Source organism: Anthonomus grandis, chromosome 1 (genome assembly GCF_022605725.1).
Source record: "Anthonomus grandis grandis chromosome 1, icAntGran1.3, whole genome shotgun sequence".
Classification (NCBI taxonomy): Eukaryota; Metazoa; Arthropoda; class Insecta; order Coleoptera; family Curculionidae; genus Anthonomus; species Anthonomus grandis.
Window position 1 is genome coordinate 37,670,258 of NC_065546.1, and position 23,453 is coordinate 37,693,710.

At 32.7% G+C, this 23,453-nt stretch overlaps 1 protein-coding gene across 3 annotated transcripts in view; it reads right to left on the reverse strand.

Moving 5' to 3' along the window:
* Positions 1 to 23,453, reverse strand: part of LOC126745903 (protein unc-80 homolog) — a 97,943-nt gene that overhangs the window by 33,674 nt on the left and 40,816 nt on the right. For all 3 annotated transcript variants that reach the window (XM_050453965.1, XM_050453956.1, XM_050453948.1), the window contains exons 29-35: positions 10,557 to 10,761; positions 10,372 to 10,504; positions 10,183 to 10,323; positions 9,938 to 10,131; positions 9,498 to 9,838; positions 4,282 to 4,512; positions 4,048 to 4,225 (exon numbers count right to left, since the gene is read on the reverse strand). In XM_050453965.1, coding sequence (XP_050309922.1) covers positions 4,048 to 4,225; positions 4,282 to 4,512; positions 9,498 to 9,838; positions 9,938 to 10,131; positions 10,183 to 10,323; positions 10,372 to 10,504; positions 10,557 to 10,761 — 1,423 coding nt within the window. The remainder of the gene's footprint in view (positions 1 to 4,047; positions 4,226 to 4,281; positions 4,513 to 9,497; positions 9,839 to 9,937; positions 10,132 to 10,182; positions 10,324 to 10,371; positions 10,505 to 10,556; positions 10,762 to 23,453) is intronic.

The following is a 23,453-nucleotide window of genomic DNA, read 5'->3' on the forward strand; positions in this document are numbered from 1 at the left end:
AGAAAATAATGGTAAAGTTTTTGGTAACTGGAAAGATAAAAGCATATATTAAATGTCATTGACACACACAAAAAAGGGCGAAAATATCTATACGCCAGAAGCAATTGATTTTTACAATAAATTTAAAATTGGCGTTGACCTGTCAGACTAAATGGCCTCATATTTTACTGTGCTTGGTAGTTCAATATGATGGTATTATAAAGTTGCATTTGAATATTTATTTCGCCCATCTTTTATTAATGTACTTATTTTATATCAATTAGCCAATAACACAAACATTGTTTAGAGAGTCTTTAGTAACCCGAATAATTAGAGATATGAGAGACAATGAAAAAACTGTAAAACAATTAAAAATCTTTTAAAGGAAGTAATAGAAAAAACAAAGGACAATAGAAACAAAAGATGTATCGGTTGCTATGATAAAGAATATAAGATTTGCAAACAAGCAAAATTAGTACCTAAGACTGCAAAAATAAGTTGCTATAATATACATTATACATATTTATAATATATATATATATTATATATATATTATACATATTTATAACCTAAATGCCTGAAAGGCACAAGAAATAGACGTAAAATGCCTAAAATAAGGTATACATAAAAAATAATTTCAAAGGCCTAGAAAATATGTAATAATGCGAAATGCCTGCACAGGCGTGGAATAGGATGAAAAAATATTCTAAAAACCTGCAAAACATTAAAAAGTGACTGCAAACGCCTGCAATAAAATTAAAATTATTCCAAATAACTGAAAGATCTATAAAATTATTTTAAAAGACCAGAAAACATGAAAATTTTAAATTTTTTGAACACCTTAAAAAGTTACTGTAGAAGCCCTGAATAAGACGAAAAATTATTTCAAATACCTGGAAAACATGAATAATGGATCCCAATCACTGAAAAGTTTCATTAAAAAGTTACGCCAGGTTTCTGGGAAACATTGAAAAATCACTTTAACAGTCTGCTATAAAATAAAAAGCATCCACCTATTTGGAAGACGTAAAAGATTACTCTGTATGACTGGAAAACCTAAAAAATTACGTCAAAACGGATATAAAATTTAAAAAAATTTGGAAAGATATTAACAACTCAAGGCGTGAAAGACGAAAAAATAACACAAAAAGCCTGGAAAGAATGGAAAAATTATGATTCTTACGCTATAGCTTATAAATGATTTTCTTGACCTCAGAAAATAAGATTGATTTGGAAATATTGATTTATCTAAACTTTTTCCAAATTTTTGCATGCTCAGATGCAATGAAATACATAAAATCATTCTTACATCGGAAAATTCGTCTTTTTTGCATAATTCCTACATAATATATCTTGGGTAACTCCTCTGAAGAATGTTAAATTGCTCTACAAATTTTGATCTTTTTTATATTAGCACTTTGGATAACTCCTATTTTCTTAGGCAAAGTTACCGTTTATTGACACTCACGTTTAACCCTTACCAAAGAAAATAATAGTAAACTACTTCGTTAGTATAATTATCTTTGGCCTTACGCTCCAGCATGTCACAATTGTGCGAGTCTTATTAACATGGGATATTAACATCAAAATGATATTTTAACTGTCCAAAACGATACGACACAATTGTGCAAGACACCTCTTTATGCTTTTAACGCACGGCCTGGATTTAGTAGCCATTTTGACTTCGGCAGAGGAGCATGAATTACCGTTTTTTTTTGTTTTTTTCGAATTCTTGTGACTTGTGATGGCGAATAACGGTAAGTTTTAACTAAAATTAATTTAAACCGTGTTTTTAATGTCAAATTATTTAAGTAATGCATTGTTTTCCCTAATAAGCTCAAAAATATTTCAAAATATTTTGCGGCCATTTTTAGAAGTGCGTACTATGTCGCTGTATCACAATTGTAACGGCTGGGAGCCAACCAATACAAAAAAAAATCGATACCGTTTTTAAATAGTTATGTTTTTTCTAGGATCCAAGAGGTTATTGAACTTGAAGAGGCTCGCAGCCAATCCAGATGACGTGTATGAACTCCTTGATGACCTTGAGTCCGATTTCGAGGTGGAAAGCGATAATGATGATAAATTTTTTGCTCCACCCGAACGCGTTTTATCGGAAGATGAAGAGTCCGAAAGCAGCAGCGACAGCAGTAGCAGCAGTGACGAGGACGCGCCTAGACCTAGTACCAGCCAAAAAAAGTCTTCTGCTCCAACATGGGTAAAGCAGCCATTTGAAGGCAAAGAAATCCCTACTATGTTTGATAACCATGAACCTGAGCCAGTTTTGAGTCCATGGGGTTATTTTAGTAGATATTTCAGTGATGAGTTTTTTGAAATGGAGGCAGCGTTAACTTCTCAGTATTACTTGCAACAACGTGGTAGGGAAATCACTCCAAAATTGACTGATGAAGAAATTAGGCAATTTTTTGGTATGCATGCAATTATGGGATGTTTTAAGTTTCCTAGAATCCACCTTTACTGGAGTATCAAATATCGATTACCTCTCACAGCTAATGTTATGGCGCGTGACAGGTTTTATAAACTTCGAACGAATTTTCACGTAGTCGATAATCTATCAGTATCGGATAATATCAAAAAGAAGAATAATCTCTGGAAAGTTCAACCAATGATAAACCGAGTTCGACAAAGATGTCTTGAAATTCACAGGCCAGATAATGGTTGTTTTTCAATTGATGAGCAAATAATACCCTTTTTAGGACAATTTCCTATATGTCAATTTGTCGAAAATAAACCAAGGCCGGTTGGACTTAAGAATTTTGTCATTACAACGTCTTGTGGTACAATATTGGACTTCGAAATGTACCAGTTCCTTGACGCCATTGCCAGATAAACAACTTGGTTTAGGGCCATCAGTTATTCTTCGTTTAATACAAACCTTGGCACCTGGAAGCTTTATTTTTTTTGACCGATATTTTTCCACAATACCATTATTTGAAAAATTAAAAGAATTAAAAATGGAAGGAACGGGAACCATAATGACAAACAGAGTAAAAGGATGTGTATTTCAAAAAGAAGCTATTATGAAAAGAGGCGACGCAGAAGTGCACGTAAAAAATGATACGAAAGTATGTTTGACAAAATGGAAAGATAACAAGTCAGTCGTCATGGCATCTACGGCTTTTGGAATAGAACCAGTAAAAACTGTTCAGAGATGGGATAAAAACACAAAAAAACATATAGAAGTATTCTGTGCAAATGTAATTAAAGTTTATAATGAAAAGATGGGCGGAGTTGATATTTGTGATCAAATGACTGAGGCTTATCGAACATACTTTAAAACCCGAAAATGGACATTTAAAACCATTCTACACTTATTTGACATAGCTATTGTGAATAGCTGGATGGAATATCGAAATGACTGTAAAAAAATGGATATAGCTCAAAGCAAATCTTAGATTAGGAGGATTTATGGTTTGTGGAACAAAAAAAGAAATCTAAACTATGAACACGCTCAAACGGATGAAAATGAAGAACCTTCTGTCAAGAAGATAAGATATACACCTTTACCTTGTGAAGATAAAAGATTCGATGGGTTTGATCATTGGCCAGTACATGAGGATCAAAAAAATCCCAACACTTGTCGCCTGGAATCCTGTCAAAGTAGATCAAGAATCAAATGTATTAAGTGTAATGTTTATTTATGCCTACAAAAAAAACCAAAATTGCTTCAAAACATTTCCTGTTAAATAGTGTATTTAGTAGAAATAACCATTTTCAATATATTTTTCGTTTTTTTCACATTTGTGCCAGTATCATTTTGACTCCTATCCAACACAATCGCGAGAGTCCCTAAAATCTTATCAAATGTGATTTTTTTTCTGAAAAAAATTAGGATCTCTAATGAGGTCATAATAAGTATTGGCGTAAAGTTTTGTCTCAAAATTCTAAAAAAAGTAGACTCGAGAGCGTAAGGGTTAAATGAGTTTCAAAATGTTGAAATTTTCACTTTTGGAAACTATAATTGACTTAACCATGGTACGTCTGATACATACAATATCCTTAATCATATAAAACCCTCCAAAAAAAATACATTCTTAGAGCACTTACCAACATTTGATATCCTCTGCAACTCTCCGCAGAATACGACACCACCATGACGCACATAGATATACAATCTAGCACAGTGACATCATTATCTTCGTCGTGATAGCAGAAATCGATGGCCCTTACTGGTTCTTTTACCAGTTCGGCAATGTTCAAAGGGTCTGGAGATGGAGTTTCCAGACTAAAATCACAAACTACTTATTATGTCCTAAAGGTGATTGGTCCTCAAATTGTTACCTCAAAAGTAAATTAAATAGGCAAGTGGATTGGATCTTATGGGCATTTCCGTAGGTACCCTCCTCATCTGTGTCCAGCATTGCAGATACCGATCCGAACATTTGTAAGATAAACGGTTTTCGGTTCATGGTGTAAAACTCTTTTACTGCGTATTCTATTGTTGTGGTCACCAGTTTGTTCGTTTGGTGGTTTGAGTAGATTTTTAGTAAGGTTGGCATTATTAAAAGATATCTAAAAAAGTAGAGGCTAATTTTAATTTAATATGGATTTTAATAAAAATAATGATTTAAAAAATTATTTTTATTTTAAGATAGTAATAGATTTAAAGTATTGGCGTGCTTTTCTTTTTTAAAAATATAGTGCAAAAAATAAACATTTAATATATAAAAAAATATATCTTGGTGCATAAACCATATTTCATAAAGATATTTATAATGTCATGTCAGTTTTTAATAAAAACTGGTTTAAACTTCCACACAGTACCTCGGTATGGTTTTAAATCAAATTGTTCGAGAGAAAACGCTCTGTATAATATGACTATTTTTATTGTAGAAAGTTTTAATTCCACTTGCAGTATTTTTAGATCTTTTAAAAAACATTCCATCCAGTTTACTATAATTTATTACTAGTTAGCCAATATGTAACAACTCGTCAACCAAACGTAAAATTAAATTTTGCTTATAGCAAAAATTGAAGTGTCTCAGGGTACCGTACTAGAATCCAATTTTTTATTAATGTAAATCTTTTTTTAAAAGATGGGGCTTATAAAACATATCAAATATATGTAATATTTAATACATATGAAATTTTTACATATGCAATCTCTACAGTCGTTAAGATTGCCAGAGCCTTAAACGTCAATTTTGGGGAGGATCACATAGATCACTGCTATCGTATAGAGGAGGTCCAGGAAGAAAAACATAAACCTCCTTCCATGTATGTGAAGTTCATTTCAAAGATTAAAAAAGCAGTTTTTTTGTGCTAAAAAAGTGAGACGGGATCCTTGTGTGAGCAATATATGTGAGTGTGCAGGGGGTTCACGCGAAAAAACCCGTGTACATCAACGAATCTCTAACAAAGTCTAATCGTGTGTTGTTTAAGAAGTGCCGTGACTATAAAAAGAAAGAAAACATAAAATACTTGTGGGTGAGGGATGGAAAAATTTGTATGCGAAAAAATGACACTTCGAAGAAGTTTGTAATCTATACAGAAAATTCATTGATTGATGTTAACTGAAAATGAAGGTAAATATTTAAAAGTTTACTATCAAAACAGTCAAGGTCTTAATTCAAGTTATTTAATCTTAGGCTATCAATCTCTTCTTCAGATTATGATGTTATTGTTTTGACGGAGACTTGGATCTAGCCATCTATCTATGACCGCGAGTTTATCGATCAAAGATATATAGTTTATCGAAAAGATCGTGACCTAATTCGATCAGGTAAAGGAACGGGTTCCCCCTCCTGGTCGCCGTCAAGACGGAAATATCATCCCAACTGTTACCCATATCGTGCAATAATAGTAACATAAAGGATATCTGGATTAAATTATGTTTTTCTTCTCAAGACTTGTATTTATGTAGCACTTATATACCTCCAAGGATGTGATATGGCACTTATAGTGAATTTTTTGATACTGCAGAAATACAAGGCCAAAATAATAAAATTCTTATTTTAGGGGACTTTAATATACCCACTTTAGTAGATGTAGAAAATAGGAATATTTTTAATAACATAGAAAGTCATCATCATCCACTTTGTTTTGCAAACTTGAATTTAGCAATAATACAACAATACACAATACAATAATACAATAACAAAAAAACTTTCAATAGCCAATATAACTATAAAAAGGCAGACTTTTTAAAACTTTACAGATTGTTTGAAAATGTTAACTGGGTTGATCTAAAAAGCAGTTCTGATGTAAACCAAGTAACCAATATTTTTTACAAAAAAATATATGATATTTTGGATAAATGTGTACCAATGGCACGTGAATGTAAAAAGGATTACCTACCGTGGTTTACTAAAGAAATAATTTTTAATATAAAAAGAAAGGAAAGATTGAGAAAAAAAATACAAAAAATCTAATAGTCTCGCAGATAGAACAAATTTCATTTATATCAGAAGTAAAAAGTAACATTAAAATTGCATATAAAAATACATAGAGGAGGTAGAAACAAAAATAGCTAGCGATCCTAGTAACTTCTGGAGGTACACAAGTTCAACAAAGTCAGGTACTTATTCAACCAATACACCAATGTTATACAGAGACCAGGAAATAATCGAGAGCAGGGATATCGCTGACGCTTTTGCCTCGCATTTTTCTAGTATTGTTCAATCAGATCCCTCTGGCTACACCCTGGATTTTACTCAGGCGGTTCCTCTGACAAATGCGACTTTCTTTGTAAAGGGTATTATTGTGGAAGATATAAGGGTCGCCGTAAAAAAATTAAAACCCAAAAAATCGGTCGGGCCAGATAAGATACCACCCTATATCTTTAAAGCATGATTTTCTAATTGAACCCTTATTAATAATGTTTAACCTAATATTGGAAATCAAAATAACTCAAAAATAGCTCCTATATTTAAAAGTGGTGACAAGGCGGATATTTCAAATTATAGACCTGTAGCATTAATTTGTTGTCCAAGCAAAATTTTTGAATCAATATTATATAACAAAATTTATAATCATATATTCGGTGTTATCACTGAAAAACAGCACGGTTTTAGAAATAAGAGGTCAACAGTCACAAATTTAACCACATTTTTGCAGAAGCTGAATGGCGTGATTGACTCTAACGGACAGGTAGATGTTATATATACCGCTTTTTCTAAAGCGTTCGATAAAGTCAACCACGACATTTTGTTAAGAATGCTAGATTGGTTTGGCTTATTGCACGATCTTCTGCAGTTGCTCGCTTCATTTTTGCAATCGAGGATACAGTATGTAGTATATAGGGGGTGTACATCTCGAAGTTTTGTCGCTTTGTCAGGAGTGCCTCAGCGGTCTAACCTGGGGCCATTGCTTTTCTTATGTCTTATCAACGATCTACCAATGTGCTTAAAATATTGTGATGGTGAAATATTTGCCGATGATTTTAAATCTTATAGAGCAATTAATAGTATTAAGGACTGCGAACTTCTTCAGCATGACCTGAATAGAGTAATACTTTGGGCAAAACAAAATAAATTATCTTTTAATGTTGAAAAGTGTATTACAGTCAATTTTACTAGAAAAAAAGTGCCAATTAATTACAATTATAAAATGGGTACTAATGTCTTAAAATGTAAAACAGAAATAAAAGACTTGGGAGTAGTTTTCGACAATAAGTTGCATTTCGATGCTCATATTAACACAGTTGTTATTAAAGCATTTTAGATTTTAGGATTTATAATTCGTAATGCCTGTAACTTTACTAATTTAAAGACCATTACTACTCTCTATAATGTCTATGTTCGCAGCATATTGGAATATGCCTCGATTGTTTGGTGTCCATTCTATTCGGTTTACGAACAAATGTTGGAAAAAGTTGAAAAAAGGTTTTTGCGGTATTTGTACTATAAAAAACATGGTGTGTATCTGATGGATATATCATATGAAAACCTTTTGACAGAATTTAATTTAAAAAAACGTACTTTCAGAAGAACTGTGGCCTTCTTGTTGTTTACACATAAAATCCTTCATAATAATATAGATTGTTCATTTCTTCTCGAAAAACTGCTGTTAACGGTAAATATTCAAAACAATAGAGATTTAGGAACTTTTTACATAAAAAAAACCAATTTAGGTAAAAAGTCGTCAATTTTTCGAATGTCCAGTGCCGCCAACTTACTATTTCATATTGACATATTTTACGAACCACTTGGGAAGTTTAAAAAAAAGGTATATCTAATGTGTTATCTGGGGGGCAAAGAATCTATTTTTTTTTAATTTTGTAATATGTAGTGCTTACTTAGTGTGCTTATTAGTCATTAAGGACCAATTGTAATCATTTAATGTACTTTGTATTTGTAGATTGCATAAATAAATAAATAAAAAAAATATATCAAAAATTTTTTTATATGACAAAAATAGAGCATACGTACAAATAGAAGGAAAACCTAAACAAATTTCAGAAACTCTTTTCAAGGCATTTTCTCCCTAATTTTGTTCAACATATACGGGGAATGTATTATTAGAAAAGCTCTCGAAACTGGGAAAACGGTGTCCCCATAGACGGAAAAAAAGTATCAAACATGCGGATGACATAATAGTTTTTGCACGAAATAAACAGCAAATATTTGTATTACTTCAACGAGTAGAGGCCTATAAGTAAACAGGGAGAAATGCTCTCTGTTGATTGTAGGCAGACTATCCCAATGCTACTTTGACTCATCCACGATGTAGAAACCAATGAAACTATCATTTATCTTGGTGAAAAAATAACCAACAAGGGAGGCTCTGAACCAGAGATCAGGAGAAGGAATGGAATAGCAAAAGAAGCTTTGGGCATACTAAAATTAAGGTTAAAATCTGGAAAGACCACAATATCCGGAAAATGACGAAGATGAGACTTCCCAAAGCGCTTATGTTCTCCATAGCAACCTATGGGTCAGAATCTTGAACGCAGTATGTCGTAAAAAAATAGAAGCGTTTGAAACGATATGTTACAGCAGAAGGTTGAAAATTCCTTAAATAGCTCCTAAAACAAATATCTGCATATGCAGAGAACTGAGTAGAGTTTTATTAACACTTACATAGAGGTCTTTAAAATCAAAATTTTTAAATAAAATTGGTATTCTGTATGTGGAAAATTTTTTCCAATGGCATAAGAATAATAAATTTCTCGATTTATGAAAAAATTTAGAATATTCTTTTTAAGAGAATGGAACGTATCTCAAAGAACTACCGAAATTCGTCTCTTTATTTCTACAAACATCCATAAGGATGAATCCTAAAAGAATATTGATTATAGTTGATTTTCTCCCATACTGAGCAAATTTTAGAAAAATTATTCTGGTTTTGAATGAGTGTGTTAAAAATAAATATTTTTTACTTTAAAATAGGTCTTTAAGATGTCTATTTAGTTAGAGGTATAGAAGACAGCTCCTTAAGAAATCTTGTTTTTTCTAGGTTAACTTCTTTCATATTGAAAGATCTACTGAATGAATAAAAAAAAACTGTTTTTTCATCCAAACTTTAAATGAAATTACGAAGAAACTCTTTTTACTTACCCATTAGTAGAAAAAATATTCTTAAAATGAAACGCGGCATTAATATAAGTAGCCATCACGTATCTCAAGATGCACGAGTCTTCGGAATGTAGAATTAACGCGCCATTAAGCACATTTACGAACAAATGAATATCTCCGGAATACGCAAAGTTTCCGGCCATGGCTTCGAACATCCTCGCAATTAGTCGCACCCACATGAACTTATGAAGCACGTCAAGACCAAGAAGTTCTTTTCCCAGGGGACCTCGCTTATACAGATCCAGGTCACTTTCGAGAGCTTTACGAGGAAACGAGGGAAGTTTCATTAGCTCTTCGTGGAGGAAAACCACCCTTTGTACCACCTAGGGATGATAATTATAATAAAATAGTTCTGAACAGTTGCCATCAACGATAATCTATTTTCTTTGATGGCAAATATGCAATTGGAGAATATGCTGTACCATGTCTACATTTTTTAAAATAGCCCAAGTGAGCAACACTTTGCCACTCTCAACAAACTTGTGCACCAGCTCTTGCTTTTGGAGTGCATGGAAGGCCTCTTCCGGTTCCATATGGACCAGCTCCAGCTGAGGGTACTGAGACCTCTTGAAAAAGTAATAGTCTCTCACATAAGCATTTGGGTTCCTTATTTGATCTAAAATTCATAATATTAATCATTTATTTATAACTTTTTAGGCAGCCATACGGGTTTTATGATCAACAAGAAAGTACTCCTCCTGCTTCTCCTCTTCTATCCCAAAAAAGTCCAAAGCTTCACGTAATATTTGGCAAAACTGTGTGTCTTCTTGGACCGGAAATTGCGAAGGGATTCCTGCGGCATTTGGGTCTAAAACAATCGAATATAACCTACTGAATTCAATAGAAGAATAAATACCTTGAGGTCCATGCACGATAATTTTTTTAGCAGAAGGCACGTTGGCCGTCAAAAGAATCGAAGCGTCGCATTGTTCTTTGCGCAGAATTTGCTTAAGATCCTTAAACATTATGCCGTGAACGCTATGGACCACCTGGAAACAAATTTTTGTTATTTCAATATTTTGAATGGAGTTTAAAGTTTACCATCCATAGAACCGAGAGGGCTGACCCTATGAGATGTTGTCCTTCTTCATGTGGGCTTCTCACGTAAAACATCACGTAACCGATGATGTAGTTATATAAAGCAAATGCGGCTTGCTGTGGTAGTTTTGGAATGAATCTGATCAGATGACGTAGGATTTTGAACATGTCTTCTTGTTTGTCTCGAGTCAGTCTTTCCAAAACGTATCTGGAATGCAAGATTAGATAACGATAATAATAATGATAAAGGAGAAGATAAGTTAAGAGAATGAATATTACAGAGAATAAAGAGCATATAGATGAGGATGATAAAAAAAGAATGTTGAAGCTGATTTAATCCATCAATCAATCAATCGCTTTATTGTCAAAAAAATTTACAATTTGTAGACAAAGCTAATAACTAAAGTAAACATAAAAACAAACAAAACACACTAAAATAAAACTAGTAAAACAAATATACAAACTTATACAAATCAATAATTGTATGTGGTCAAAAGTATGAATAAATAAATAAAACACAATTAAAAATTAAAAAATATACAATTGCATGTATACAATGTCAAAAAAAGAAAAAAAAGGGAAACCTAAGAAAGCAAAAAAGTATATACATATATAAAAATATAGAAAAGTGTTCATTAAAAAAGTATAAAAGAAAAGTAAGATATAGATATAGCTACATAAAACAGTACATATAAAAACAATAAATCAGTCTGCGTGTGTGAAGTTAAAATTAAGTATTAAAAAAATCGTTTACCGAGTAAAAGGCTCTCTCCAGTAGGAATGATTCATTTTTTTTGCTTTGTACAATTCTGAATGTGGAGTAGGCAGATATAAATCATACTCCGCGTTTCTGAGAGGATAATTATGGGATGGCCTATCTGAATTTGATGAAACGTGCTTGCGAATTAGATAAACGGACTCATATACAGATCGTGTTATCGTGAGCTACGTATTACCCAAAATAATGGCAACACCGCTTGGATGCGGCTTGCAGGCGGCGGAATTTTTCGTTTTTATTTTTTAAACCGGGAGTCAGCACACCTTACTTTGCTGTGTTACTGCACGTTGCATTAATAATTTTTGAGCGTTGTTTTCGTGTTTTTTTCACTATGGCTGTTTATACCCCTTCCAAAAGAGTTCAACTAATTAAATGGTTTTATGGAGGCAATTCGGCAGTAGAGATTTGTTTTCAGTGACATTTGAGAATAGACCGATTCCTTGTGCAAAAACGATTTTAAATGTGGTACTTTATAATACAAATTTTGAGACATCTTTTTGTCTTCAAGATTGTAAAAAATGCCACACAAAACGTCAAGAACCACCTGTTGAAGTGGTCCAGGATATAGAAGGGCGGAAAGAAATGGTTTGCAGTACCCTAGAACTTGATTCGACACGGTCCACTAGAAGTGTTGGAGAGAAACTGGGAATGAGCAATAAAACTGTTGCTCGTATCTCAAAATATGGGTACAAATGTTTCAAGTATTCAAAAACTCAGGAAATATTTCCTGAAGACCAGTGGCGAAGAATGGAATTTTGTGAAACCATGATGAAACAGGCAAATGAAAACGAATATTTTTTAAAAAATATTTTGTTTTCTGATGAATCTTCTTTTCCATTACATAGCAAACACAATCCTTCCATTGCTCGTTATTGGTCTCAGGAAAACGAGCACAGAAGTTTTCAGTTTCGTACCCAGTATGACTTTTATCTGTGGGGTTACCTTAAGCAGAACATTTACAAGCATGAATTTAGTAGGCCAACAAATTTAGAGGAGTTGCGAAATAAAATTGTCGAAGGTGCCAATTCCATTTTACCTGAAACTCTTTTAGAGGTGCGACATAGCTTTTACGATAGGTTAAGTTTTTGTTTAGCGAAAGAAGGCGGTTTATTTGAGCCTTTTATTTAAAAAATGATATGTTGTTAAGTTTGCTTATTAGAGTTTTATTTCTGATTTTTTATTATATTTTTATCAGAGTTGATATTTTATTTTTTATTGGAATAACGCTTTAATTTTCATTATGCAAAACACAGCATATTAAATATTTTAAGATTACAATTATATGCGGGTTTTACACATTGTCAGGTCTCTAAAACCCGCATTAGAATAAATATTTTGAAAATGCTTGGATTTTCGCGTAATATTTTGGGGCATTTTGTCGCCAAACGACGCAACTCTCACGAAAGTCAGATGTTCACTAATCCCCACCCCCACAGAAAACAGACCAAGGAAATAAAGAAAAAAGACCAATTTTCCTCTTCGTGTTCTGTGCTAATCCCGTCCCGTCCTCGGGCCGGCCGGGGCGGTGCTCTGTTGCAGGCACTCGTATACGCGCGACGTTCCAAAATTTGGCCTCTATGCGGTTTCCTATAAGTAACAAACGAAAACACGATCTGTATAAGTAGAGACGGCAAAGTGAGGATATTAAATTTTTTAAAGAAATCCTGGCAATGAGCTCTATAATTAAGTCTAAGTGTATAACGCAAAGCTCTCTTTTGAAGTCTGAAAATTTTGTCAAATTGAGTGACACTACACACACCCCAAAAAGGAAGGGCGTAACGAAGGTGTGATTCAAAGAGGGAAAAATACACTGTTATAGAGGTTGAGAGGCTAAGCTCCTTGGAAATTGATCTTAGCGCAAAACAAGCGGAGCTTAATTTTCTTGTTAAAGGGTTAATGTGCATGTCCCATTTTAACGACTTGTCAACAGTAAGCCCCAAAAAATTCACTGAGTCGGTTTCGTCAATGGTTGCGTTATCCAGTACAAAAGATTGCAAATTATTTTTATAGGACAAAAATTTAGTTTTGGAGATGTTAAGGCAAAGAAGATTAGAGTCGCACCATGCTTTGATAGAAGTTAAGTCACTTGATATGATTTTATGAAGTTCGGCAATATCCGGATTGCTCCAGGTAAAACTAGTATCATCCGCGAATAGGCAGGTTCTTCCTTTAATATTCAGACTAGCGATATCATTGATAACTATGAGAAACAAAATAGGGCCAAGCACTGAACCTTGAGGCACTCCACATTCTATTGGCTTGCAAGAAGACATTGTAGTATCAATCCTCACAAACTGACTCCTGTTATTGAGATATGACTTAAACCATTCGACGGGCATACTTCTAAACCCGTAGTGTTGCAACTTTTTTATTAAGATGTCATGGTTTACGCAATCAAAAGCTTTAGAAAAATCACAGAAGATTGTTGCCGTAGGATGTTGGTTGTTTAAGCTACAGTATACATTATTAAAAAGGGAAAACATAGTATCATTTGTGCATTTGTTATTTAAAAATCCAAATTGTTGAGGAGTGAGTATTTTAAATTTCAGTAGAAATGATAGGAGCCTTTTTTTCACTAATCTTTCAATAATTTTTGGTAGTGTGGGAAGAAGAGCAATTGGGCGATAGTTGAAAGACTGATCTTTACCTCCTCCTTTATGTAGAGGGATTATTATTGCCTTCTTAAGACAGTTGGGAAAAACTCTTTTTTGAAAAGACAGGTTGATTAAATTTGTAAGATGGTTTAATGTACACTCTGGCAGGTTTAGAAACATGTTCAACGTGAGTCCATCGGTTCCAGAAGAGCTCTTATTTTTGATTTCCCTAATCGTACTGCGAAGTTCAGGTAATACTATTGGCGTAAAGAACAAACTGTGTAAGTTCTCATCTGCACTAGAAAGATAAGAAAGTGGATCGTGGGTAGGAGCTATGGTTAGATTCTTCGCTACATTTACAAAATAATTGTTGAGGTTCTCAGGAGAGGTAGAGATAGTATTGGACTTTTATTTCTCAGATTATTAACAATCGACCATGATTCTTAAGCGACATTACCAGACTTTGCCAGTCTCCTGTTATAGTAAATGTCTTTTGATAAACTTTCTTATATAGTCTTACATAGTCATGAAAGAAAGCGCTGTCCGAGAATTTTCCAAGATTGAATAATGAACACATGTTCTTAGCAGATGTACGTAAGCCTTGGGTAGCTGGTTAGTAACCAAGGTTTACGTTTTTTCAGTTTGAGAGGCCTTAAAGGAAAGGATTTGTGAGACAGATTGGATATCTTTTTTATTAATCTAGAGAATTCTGAATCAACATCAGAAGAGTGGACATTCCAGTCAGTAGTTAGACACAGGTGCTTAAAATTTAGAAAATTTCGATCTGAGAAAATACGGCCTAATTTGCGGGGAACAGTTTTAGTTTTTGATATTATGGAAAACTTTGTTAACACTGCTTCATGATCTGAAAAGCCTGAGTTTAGGACAGTACAGTTAACGAAATCGGATTAAAGAAGATACGACATAGTCTATGTACTCGACCTGATTTTAGTTATTCTGGTTGGTGATTTAATGTGCATGATTAAGCCTTGATTAATAATTAATACCTTAAGTGGATTTTTAAGAGAAATAGATTTAGTAAACCCCACAGGAATTGAGACATTTGACAAAATTTGGAATTGGTGAAATACTTATCAAAATTTGGCTAGGTAAGTTATAGTCATCCAACTGGCAAGCCACGTAAGTCAAAATTTGTGGAAACGGTTAATGTTTTAAAAAATTCCTTAAATATTTCTTGTAAAGCATGAAATGTTCTTTTATTTTAAATTTGAAGCATTTTTTTGCTAAACTAAATAGTAACTATGACGTTTATCAAAGTTAGGCTTGTGAAGTTTTGCTCCCGGCTGCCGAGTCACATAAGTCAAAATGCCCGGAAAAACCTTAATCGTTGATTGAAAAGGGAAAAGATGCGCAAATACTGTATAAAATTTCGTGACCGCGGCAGCCAGCCGTTCTTTGCTTTATCTAGCAATTTAGAAGCTAAGAGGTGGCGCCCCCATACGTAGGAATGATGAAACTCGCTTGGCAGCCTTGGTATTAAAAATTACCAGACATAATATCGCAGAGAAATGGGAGTTTTCGCGTTGCCCTATTTCTGTTTGAGGACATATTCGCATATTCCATAGTATAAATTTGGGAGAAAATATTGAAAAGTTTAGTTTCATATTTTGTTTTTTTTCTAATTTTTAAGTATAAAATCTAATAAGTAATATAAGTAATATACTTTTGCTTATTTTTAAAAGTACAGTATATTATAGAGTTTGCCTACATTTTGGCAGAACCAGAGGCTGTTATTTTTTATACAAGGTGCAAAAATATACATATGGTAAAGTGTTTTAAGCTTTTGGGCCTACGGCTTATAAATTAAAAAAAAATACCTTGAAAAAAAATTAACCTTAAAAACATATACAGGGTGTTCTGTTCATCATGTTACAAACTTCTATGGCAGATAGAAAACGTCAAAAGAAAAACAAAAGTTCATATAAACATGGGTCTGGAAAAGCTTCCTCAGGGAGCTAGAGCTCTTTGAAAATACCCTTTAAAAACTAGCTTTTTTTTAATAGCTCTGGAACTACTTTAGCTACCGCAACCAATTTTGGGAGGTAAATTATTGTTAGTACGTTTATTCTTTTGAACCTACTAAATAAAAAAAATATTTACCAGGGGCTTCAGAATCAGGGGAGTATTTGGTAAATTTGGGCCCATTTCTTTAAGACTTTATTTTCTGCCCGTTTGGGTATTAGATTATGATGTTCCTATGCTTTTTACATAAAAAAGGTGCTCTTAGTAAAAGTCGGTAAATGATAAATATCACCGTTTTTGTGAAAATTGACGAAAAGCAAGTTATGAGATACAAAAATAAATTATCTATTATTATTAATAAACAATTAAAAAAAAAATCTGGCGTAAATATAAAATAAATGTTTAAAAAAAGTTAAGGTAGCCACTTTATTAAATTGGTACTCAAATTAATTAACTGTCACTTTAATTACCTTGAGGCATAAAATGTTTAAATGATTTTAAGTGTACTAAAAAACCAACAAATTAACAATTTTAGAAACGTAAACAAATTTTATTAAAAATTGGTATTACAAAAATAAACTTAAAATATTAATTGCTCAAAATGCCGGCCACCACGATCGATACATTTATTGTATCTACGCACCATATTAAGGTTGACGTGGTTAAAAATATCAGGCGTGGTTTGGATTACTTCAGCAGCTGCGGAAATTCTGGCCACCAGGTCTTCTTCTGACTCGACTGGAGTTTCATATACGAGACTTTTCATATGCCCCCAAAAAAAAAATCTAACGGTGTCAAATCTGGTGAGCGCGCTGGCCAGGTGACAGGGCCTCCGCGGCCAATCCAGCGCCTTCCAAAATTTTCATTTATAAACTCGCGGACAATAAGTGGAAAATGAGCTGGCGCTCCATCGAGTTGTAGCCATAAGTTCTGTCGTATATTTAGGGGCAGATCATCTAATAGTTCTGGCAGTACATTTCTTAAAAAAATTAAATAAATATTTCCCGTTAAACGAGGAGGCAACATAATTGGACCAATTTAGCGTTCTCCAACAATGCCGGCCCACAAATGACCGAAAACTTATGTTAATAGTTGCTAAAATGAATACCATGGGTATTCATCATCCACCAAGGGTTTTCCTCACTTCACACATGATTATTCTTAGAATTAAAAATGCCTTCTTTTGTAAATAAAGCCTTGTCAGTAAAAAGGAGATATTTTGGAAATTGAGGTTCTTCTGTACACCGGTCAAGAAACCACTGGCAAAAATTCACGCGGGGCCTAAAATCATTGGGTCCTAATGATTCCACCTTTTGCAGGTGGTAGGGCCGAAGAAGCTGTTCATTAACAACGTTCCATACCCTAACATGATTTACATGCATCGCATCAGCAACTGCTCGAGTATTTACTGATGGGTTATCTTCAAATCGCTGAAGCACTTCTTCCTCAAAATCCGGGATTCGGATGTTTCTTTGCGCGCCATTATCTTGGCGTTTTATTTTAACAGAGCCAGTCTCCCTGAGCCGTTGATTGACCCTTTCAAAAAGTGTGTGAGCTAAGATTTGCCTTTCGGGAAACCACTCTTCATATAGTCCAGAAGCAGCTCTACCATTACATCGAACTTCCCCATAAATTAAAAGCATATCGGCGTATTCAGCAAAAGTGTAATCCATTACTTAACCGTAATAAAAAGGGAATTAATATCATGTAAAAAATACTGACAGTGACAAATTTAAAAAATACTGACAGTGGCAATGAATTAGCATTATTATTATTATTAAAATAATTAATTCAAGATACAGCATCTTAGTTTGGTTTTAGTCAATTTCCACAAAAACGGTGATATTTACCGACTTATACTAAGAGCACCTTTTTTTATGTAAAAAGTATAGGAACATCATAATCTAATGTCCAAACCATGTTGGGGCAGAAATTAAAGTCTTAAAGAAATTGGCCCAAATTTACCAAATACTCTCCTGATTCTGAAGCCCCTGGTAAATATTTTTTTTATTTAGTAGGTTCAAAAGAATAAACGTACTAACAATAATTTACCTCCCAAAATTGGTTGCGGTAGCTAAAGTAGTTCCAGAGCTATAAAAAAAAACTAGTTTTTAAAGGTTATTTTCAAAGAGCTCTAGCTCCCTGAGGAAGCTTTTCCGGACCCATGTTTATATGAACTTTTGTTTTTCTTTTGACGTTTTCTATCTGCCATAGAAGTTTGTAACATGATCAACGGAACACCCTGTATATGTTACTCACCTTTAGATTGACTTTTATGTTTTATAGGGTAAGTTTTTAGCTGAAAACTTTTAAATGTATTTTTTTTAAATCTAAAAATGTCTATTGTAGATTTGATAAAGGTCAAGAAAATTAAGACCGAAACGTTATTAAAATTATATGTTAAAGCAAGATAAATTTTATGTTTTAACAATTACCAATACCCAAGAAAATAATTGATTTCAAAAATACATAAGCAGCATACATAACCCAAAAACAATCCAACCCTATATATCCAACCAAAGAAAATGGTAAAATTGGATTATTTTTGGGTTAATATTCTGGTTTAATAAATAGCATCATATTTCTTAAATTGCCCGGGCATTGGGCATTATGAATAATCGCCATGTAATTACATTGTTCATATTATACGAGCCCCGTCCCACTTCAGTTGGCCCAATTGAAAATTCTTAATAATTTCTGTTTAAACCCCCAAAAAAAAAAGACAAATTTTATAGTGTTATATAGTTTTAAACAAATAATAAGCTTTACTTACTCTATAAACACAACAAAATGGGAAAGTAAACTCATTTATATTGAACATATATTTATTTTTTAAAACAGTCAAGCAAAACAGACAGCAATTCTTTGAGGCATAGGGTTTATTAAGTTCTGATACTACCCCTGATTAAAACTATCCCAAATTTCTTGTTAGTGGATTTCGAACCTAATGAATAGAACCCTTGTATATGCCTAAAGAGTTAAAATAAAATAAAAAATAGAAACAAGAAATTTATTTCTACTATTTGAAATATGATTCAAAAATTTATCAATCAACCGAAATCTAATTTTAGAGACAACACATAATGTTTATATGAGATACTTTTTGTATTGTAATATTGTGGAATAAAGATTCGATAAAAGAATAAATTCATTTTTTACTAAGCGGGCCAACTGAAATAAGACGGGGTTCGTATATGTTTTTAGCAGAAAATTTTACATAACGAAATAATCATAAATAAATGGTAGTAAAAGTATTTACATATAAAGATTATTTAAACAATCTATATCAATATTTTTGATTTTATTTGTTTAAACATTGACTGAAGAGGCAAGATTTAATTTTCAATCATTGATTAGATACGATACGTATTTTGCTATACGGCTTCTTAGAAGTTTGTTTTTCTCTCGTTTGCTGGTATTTTTCAGTTTCCCATTTAAAAAAACTAAAAGAATTTTCAAAAAACTAAGAGAATTGTTTTTTCTCTTCCTAGTATTAGTACATCCCCGATAAGCACACTCATTAATTTTGCTTGAATTTGACATAATTCAAAACAATAATAATACAAAATAATACGCCAAACATGCAAAAACTCCCTTAGACGATGCTGGCGAGCTCCGCTAAACAATAATGAGACACAAACGGCAAAAAGATTTCCGCGCGCGTTTGAGCGTGGCGCCATCTACCCGCCGCGCGCTTTTTGGGTCACGTTTTTGCCCGTAAATATGCGTATCTTCTCGCCTCTTCAATCAACGCCTTAATGTAACATAACATATTTAGGCCAGCGGCAAGCCGACTTTTGCGTGCACTAACCCAATATTGAAGTATAACCAATTGTCACTAATACTAGTCGATTAAGCATGTCTTTTTACATAAAAAAATTTAATATGCCGACGTTCGCAGTTGGTCGAGACCATAGTTATAGTAGAAAAACTTCAAAAATACGGGGTTTTAGAAATACCTACTTTTTAATATTAAATCTATAATATCGCCGAAAGTATTTGATATATCCTTCTAAATTTTTTTTTATATTAGAGGGCATACATAAGCGCTGCTAACTATCATAAAATACTTACTTAAAAAACTGCAGGAAAGTTTAAAAAAAAACTAGAGTTCTCTATTTATAATACTTTACGAGAAAGGAACGTTCAAACTTGCAGCGCAAAATTCGATTACCGCGCAGTGGTCGCTTATGCAGCATTTACTGCTGCTCCAAAAATGGATAGGGTGTTTATTGCTAATTTCAATTTTTTTTAATTCCAATTTTAAATGTTAAAAAAGTTACTTTAAAGCAAATAAAACAAAAAGGCATTTTTGGGACACACCTTGCTAAGTGAAACTAAATAATAAAATATTGCACTTTCTATTTAGTAGGTACAAAAAAAATATTCCAAAAGTAACATAATAGAGTAGTTATAAACAACATAAAACATTTTATTAAATTATATTATCTTCTATATTATCTATGATTTCTGTTACATTTTTGCATTCCATCTTGCATTTGCATTCAAGACAGCAATGCACGCCCTCATTTTTGCACGCACACTTATTGCTATTGCAGTTTTTTCCTTTCCTAAAAAAGACTTATAATTTTCCGTAGTTCTTGGGGTATTGGATCATTAGTAGAATACTGGGGCACTAAAATATCATTTTCATACACCCAACCATAACTTCGTGGATCTAACTTTTCGACCATACCGATGTTACTTTTGACCCAGGAATATACTTGATAAAAACACCTGGAACATAAAAAGAATAAAAAATAAAACATCTTTTAAAATACCAACTCATCATGTTAAAAAAATAATTAAAAGTAGGTACATATATCTACCTTTTAACAAGCAAATAAAATGATGCTTCAGTGGGAGGAATTTCTTTGGCTGATTTTGTAGTTTCCTTTGTCAACCTAAGCCTAACTTCATTTAAATCTGTACATTTTTCATTGCGGTAAAGATACAAAAAAAAATTCTCGCAATGTTTACACTTTCATCTATAGTATTTTTTCCAAAATATCGCAAATCCAGAATTTCGTGATATCATAATAATATGTGAGTGCATGAAAAGCTAGTAATTCTTCACATACTGCTTTTCCAAAATGATTCGCTCTAAAGTGAATTGGAATAAATCGTTTTTTGTTTGTCGAAGATGTGGCGTGTCCCTTTTTCATAATTATTTCCAATTAATTCATTTTGTCTTTATATAAAATATGCCCGGCTCCGCGTCGCGCTCGGCGGCCTGCTAGACAAAACAATGATGGTTGCACTTGTCGGATCGATATCTGGTAATCGGTTGCACCTAAAAGGCATTTTTTTTAAAACTTCCTTGTAATGTTATATACATTTCCATCGCAGTGTGTCAAAATTCCTTTAAATAAAAAAGTTTCTCCCTTGTTGAGAAATTCAATACCAAAAATATAATCTATATTAATTATTATTATTTTTTATTATCAAAAACAAAAATACTTGGAAATCATTTTGGCTAGATATTAGCGCTTGAGTATGCTCTTTATAATTATTTAAAAAAAAAATCGCATACGTCAAGTAGTTTGCAAGATTTGACAAGTTAATGTTAAAACTCAATTTTTTCAATGTATGCTGCTTTTTTAGTTTTTTCGCTGTCAAGAACGCCCCGACCAATTTCCAACGTCGCCATAACAATTTTTATATGTAAAATGACCCAATATATCAAACGGTTATAGTCTCAATAAGTTATACCGTAATATTGGGTTTAGTCCTAAAACGACGACTTTTGAGAGCTTTGCCGCCGGTTTAATTAACACTGAATATAGAAAGGAAGGAAATTCAAATAGGAGAAATAAAAATAGCAGTGGTAATACTCTAATAAATAATCAGGACCAATCTGAATATTTTAATGAATTTTTTGCCAACGTGGGAAAATCTTTGGCCCAAAAAATACAAATTCCAGAACGGAAAACATACTTACCAAATTTTAATGCAAAATATAGAATACAAAATTCTGCTTTTCTAAAACTTATAGATAAAATTGAATTAAAAAGCAATATAGTTAAATTCTAATAAAGCCCTACGATTTGACAACATAACCCCTTTATTAATAAAAAATATTGCTGACTATATTCTGAGTCCGTTATTGCATTTTTAACCTTTTAACTTATTTTAAAATTTGTAATGTCAAACCAATTTGTAAACGCGGAGAGAAAAAGCACAAACTATCACCCAATTTCCTTAATTTTAGCATTTTCTAAAATTTTCGAAAAACTTCTTAAATCAAGAATTGTAGACTTAATAAAGATAGATATAAATAAAAACAAAACTTGAAAATCAATTCGGATTTCGGCAAAAACCTAAGAACTGAAGAGGCATTCACGCATGTCAGAACAACAATTTACTCAAATTTAAACGCACCAAGACCAGCATTTGATACCGTCCATCTGAATTTAATACTCTTTAAGATGAAAGTGTACGGTTTTCGAGGAGTAGTATCACAGCTGTTAAAGAGGTACCTTAAAGATCGTATCCAAAGAGTTACTATTAGTACTAATGAAAGCTCACAACGAATTGTGGAATATGAGTCCCCCGAGGAACCGTTTTAGGTCCTCTGCTGTTCATTCTGTACTTAAATGATTTTCTGGATAATCAGGAGGATTTTAAAATTGTTTCTTTTGCAGACGATAGTGTGTGTCTCATAAATGGTAACGCTTGGGAGGAATTAAAGAGTAAATACCAAAATACCTTAAAATGGGTTAAAAATTGGCTAGACCTAAATGTCCTAAAGTCTTAACTGGGAAAAAATAAAAGTCCTACTATTCCACATAGATTCTCGATCAAAATCACAGTTGGGAAATTTAATAATAATACACGAAGATAATTGTACAAAAACGCTACCATACAAATGCGTTAATAACGTTGAAATGGTCCAGAAAATAAAATATCTTGGTATAATATTGGATAGCCAAATGCATTTGAAATATCACGCAGAACATATAATTACCGAAAATCATATTTATTTTAAATAAATTAAGGTCTTATATGAATAAAAGTAATTTAGAAACTATATACTATATCTTATTTGAGTCTATTCTTCAATATGGCATAATAGCATGGAGAAGCAGTTATAAAACTGCATTAGGTACCGTGGAAAAAGCACAGAAATGGTGGATAAAAACCATTTTATATAAAAACCGCATGTACCCAACAGATTTATTATTTCAAGAGTTTTGAGTTTTGTTCTTAGGGTAAGACAACTTTATGCGACCAGACTCTTATGCTATGTTTCAAAGTGCCCTTACAAAATAAAATTGCTTGACAAAGAGATGTACGAAACTAGTACAAATAAAACAAATAGTAGATGAAATACCAGAAAAATCTAATAGGGTCTCTTAAAAGTGCATTTCTTGTATAGCACCTAAAATATTTAATCTGCTTTCTACCGATGTAAAGAAAATAATGCACTTTAGAACAAAGTTTAAAAAAGCCTTTATTTTGAACTTTATTTATGCATATAAAATTAAAATCGAGCTTTGCATAAAAACCTTTTTTGCTTGTATCCATACCAAATGTGTTAGTCGC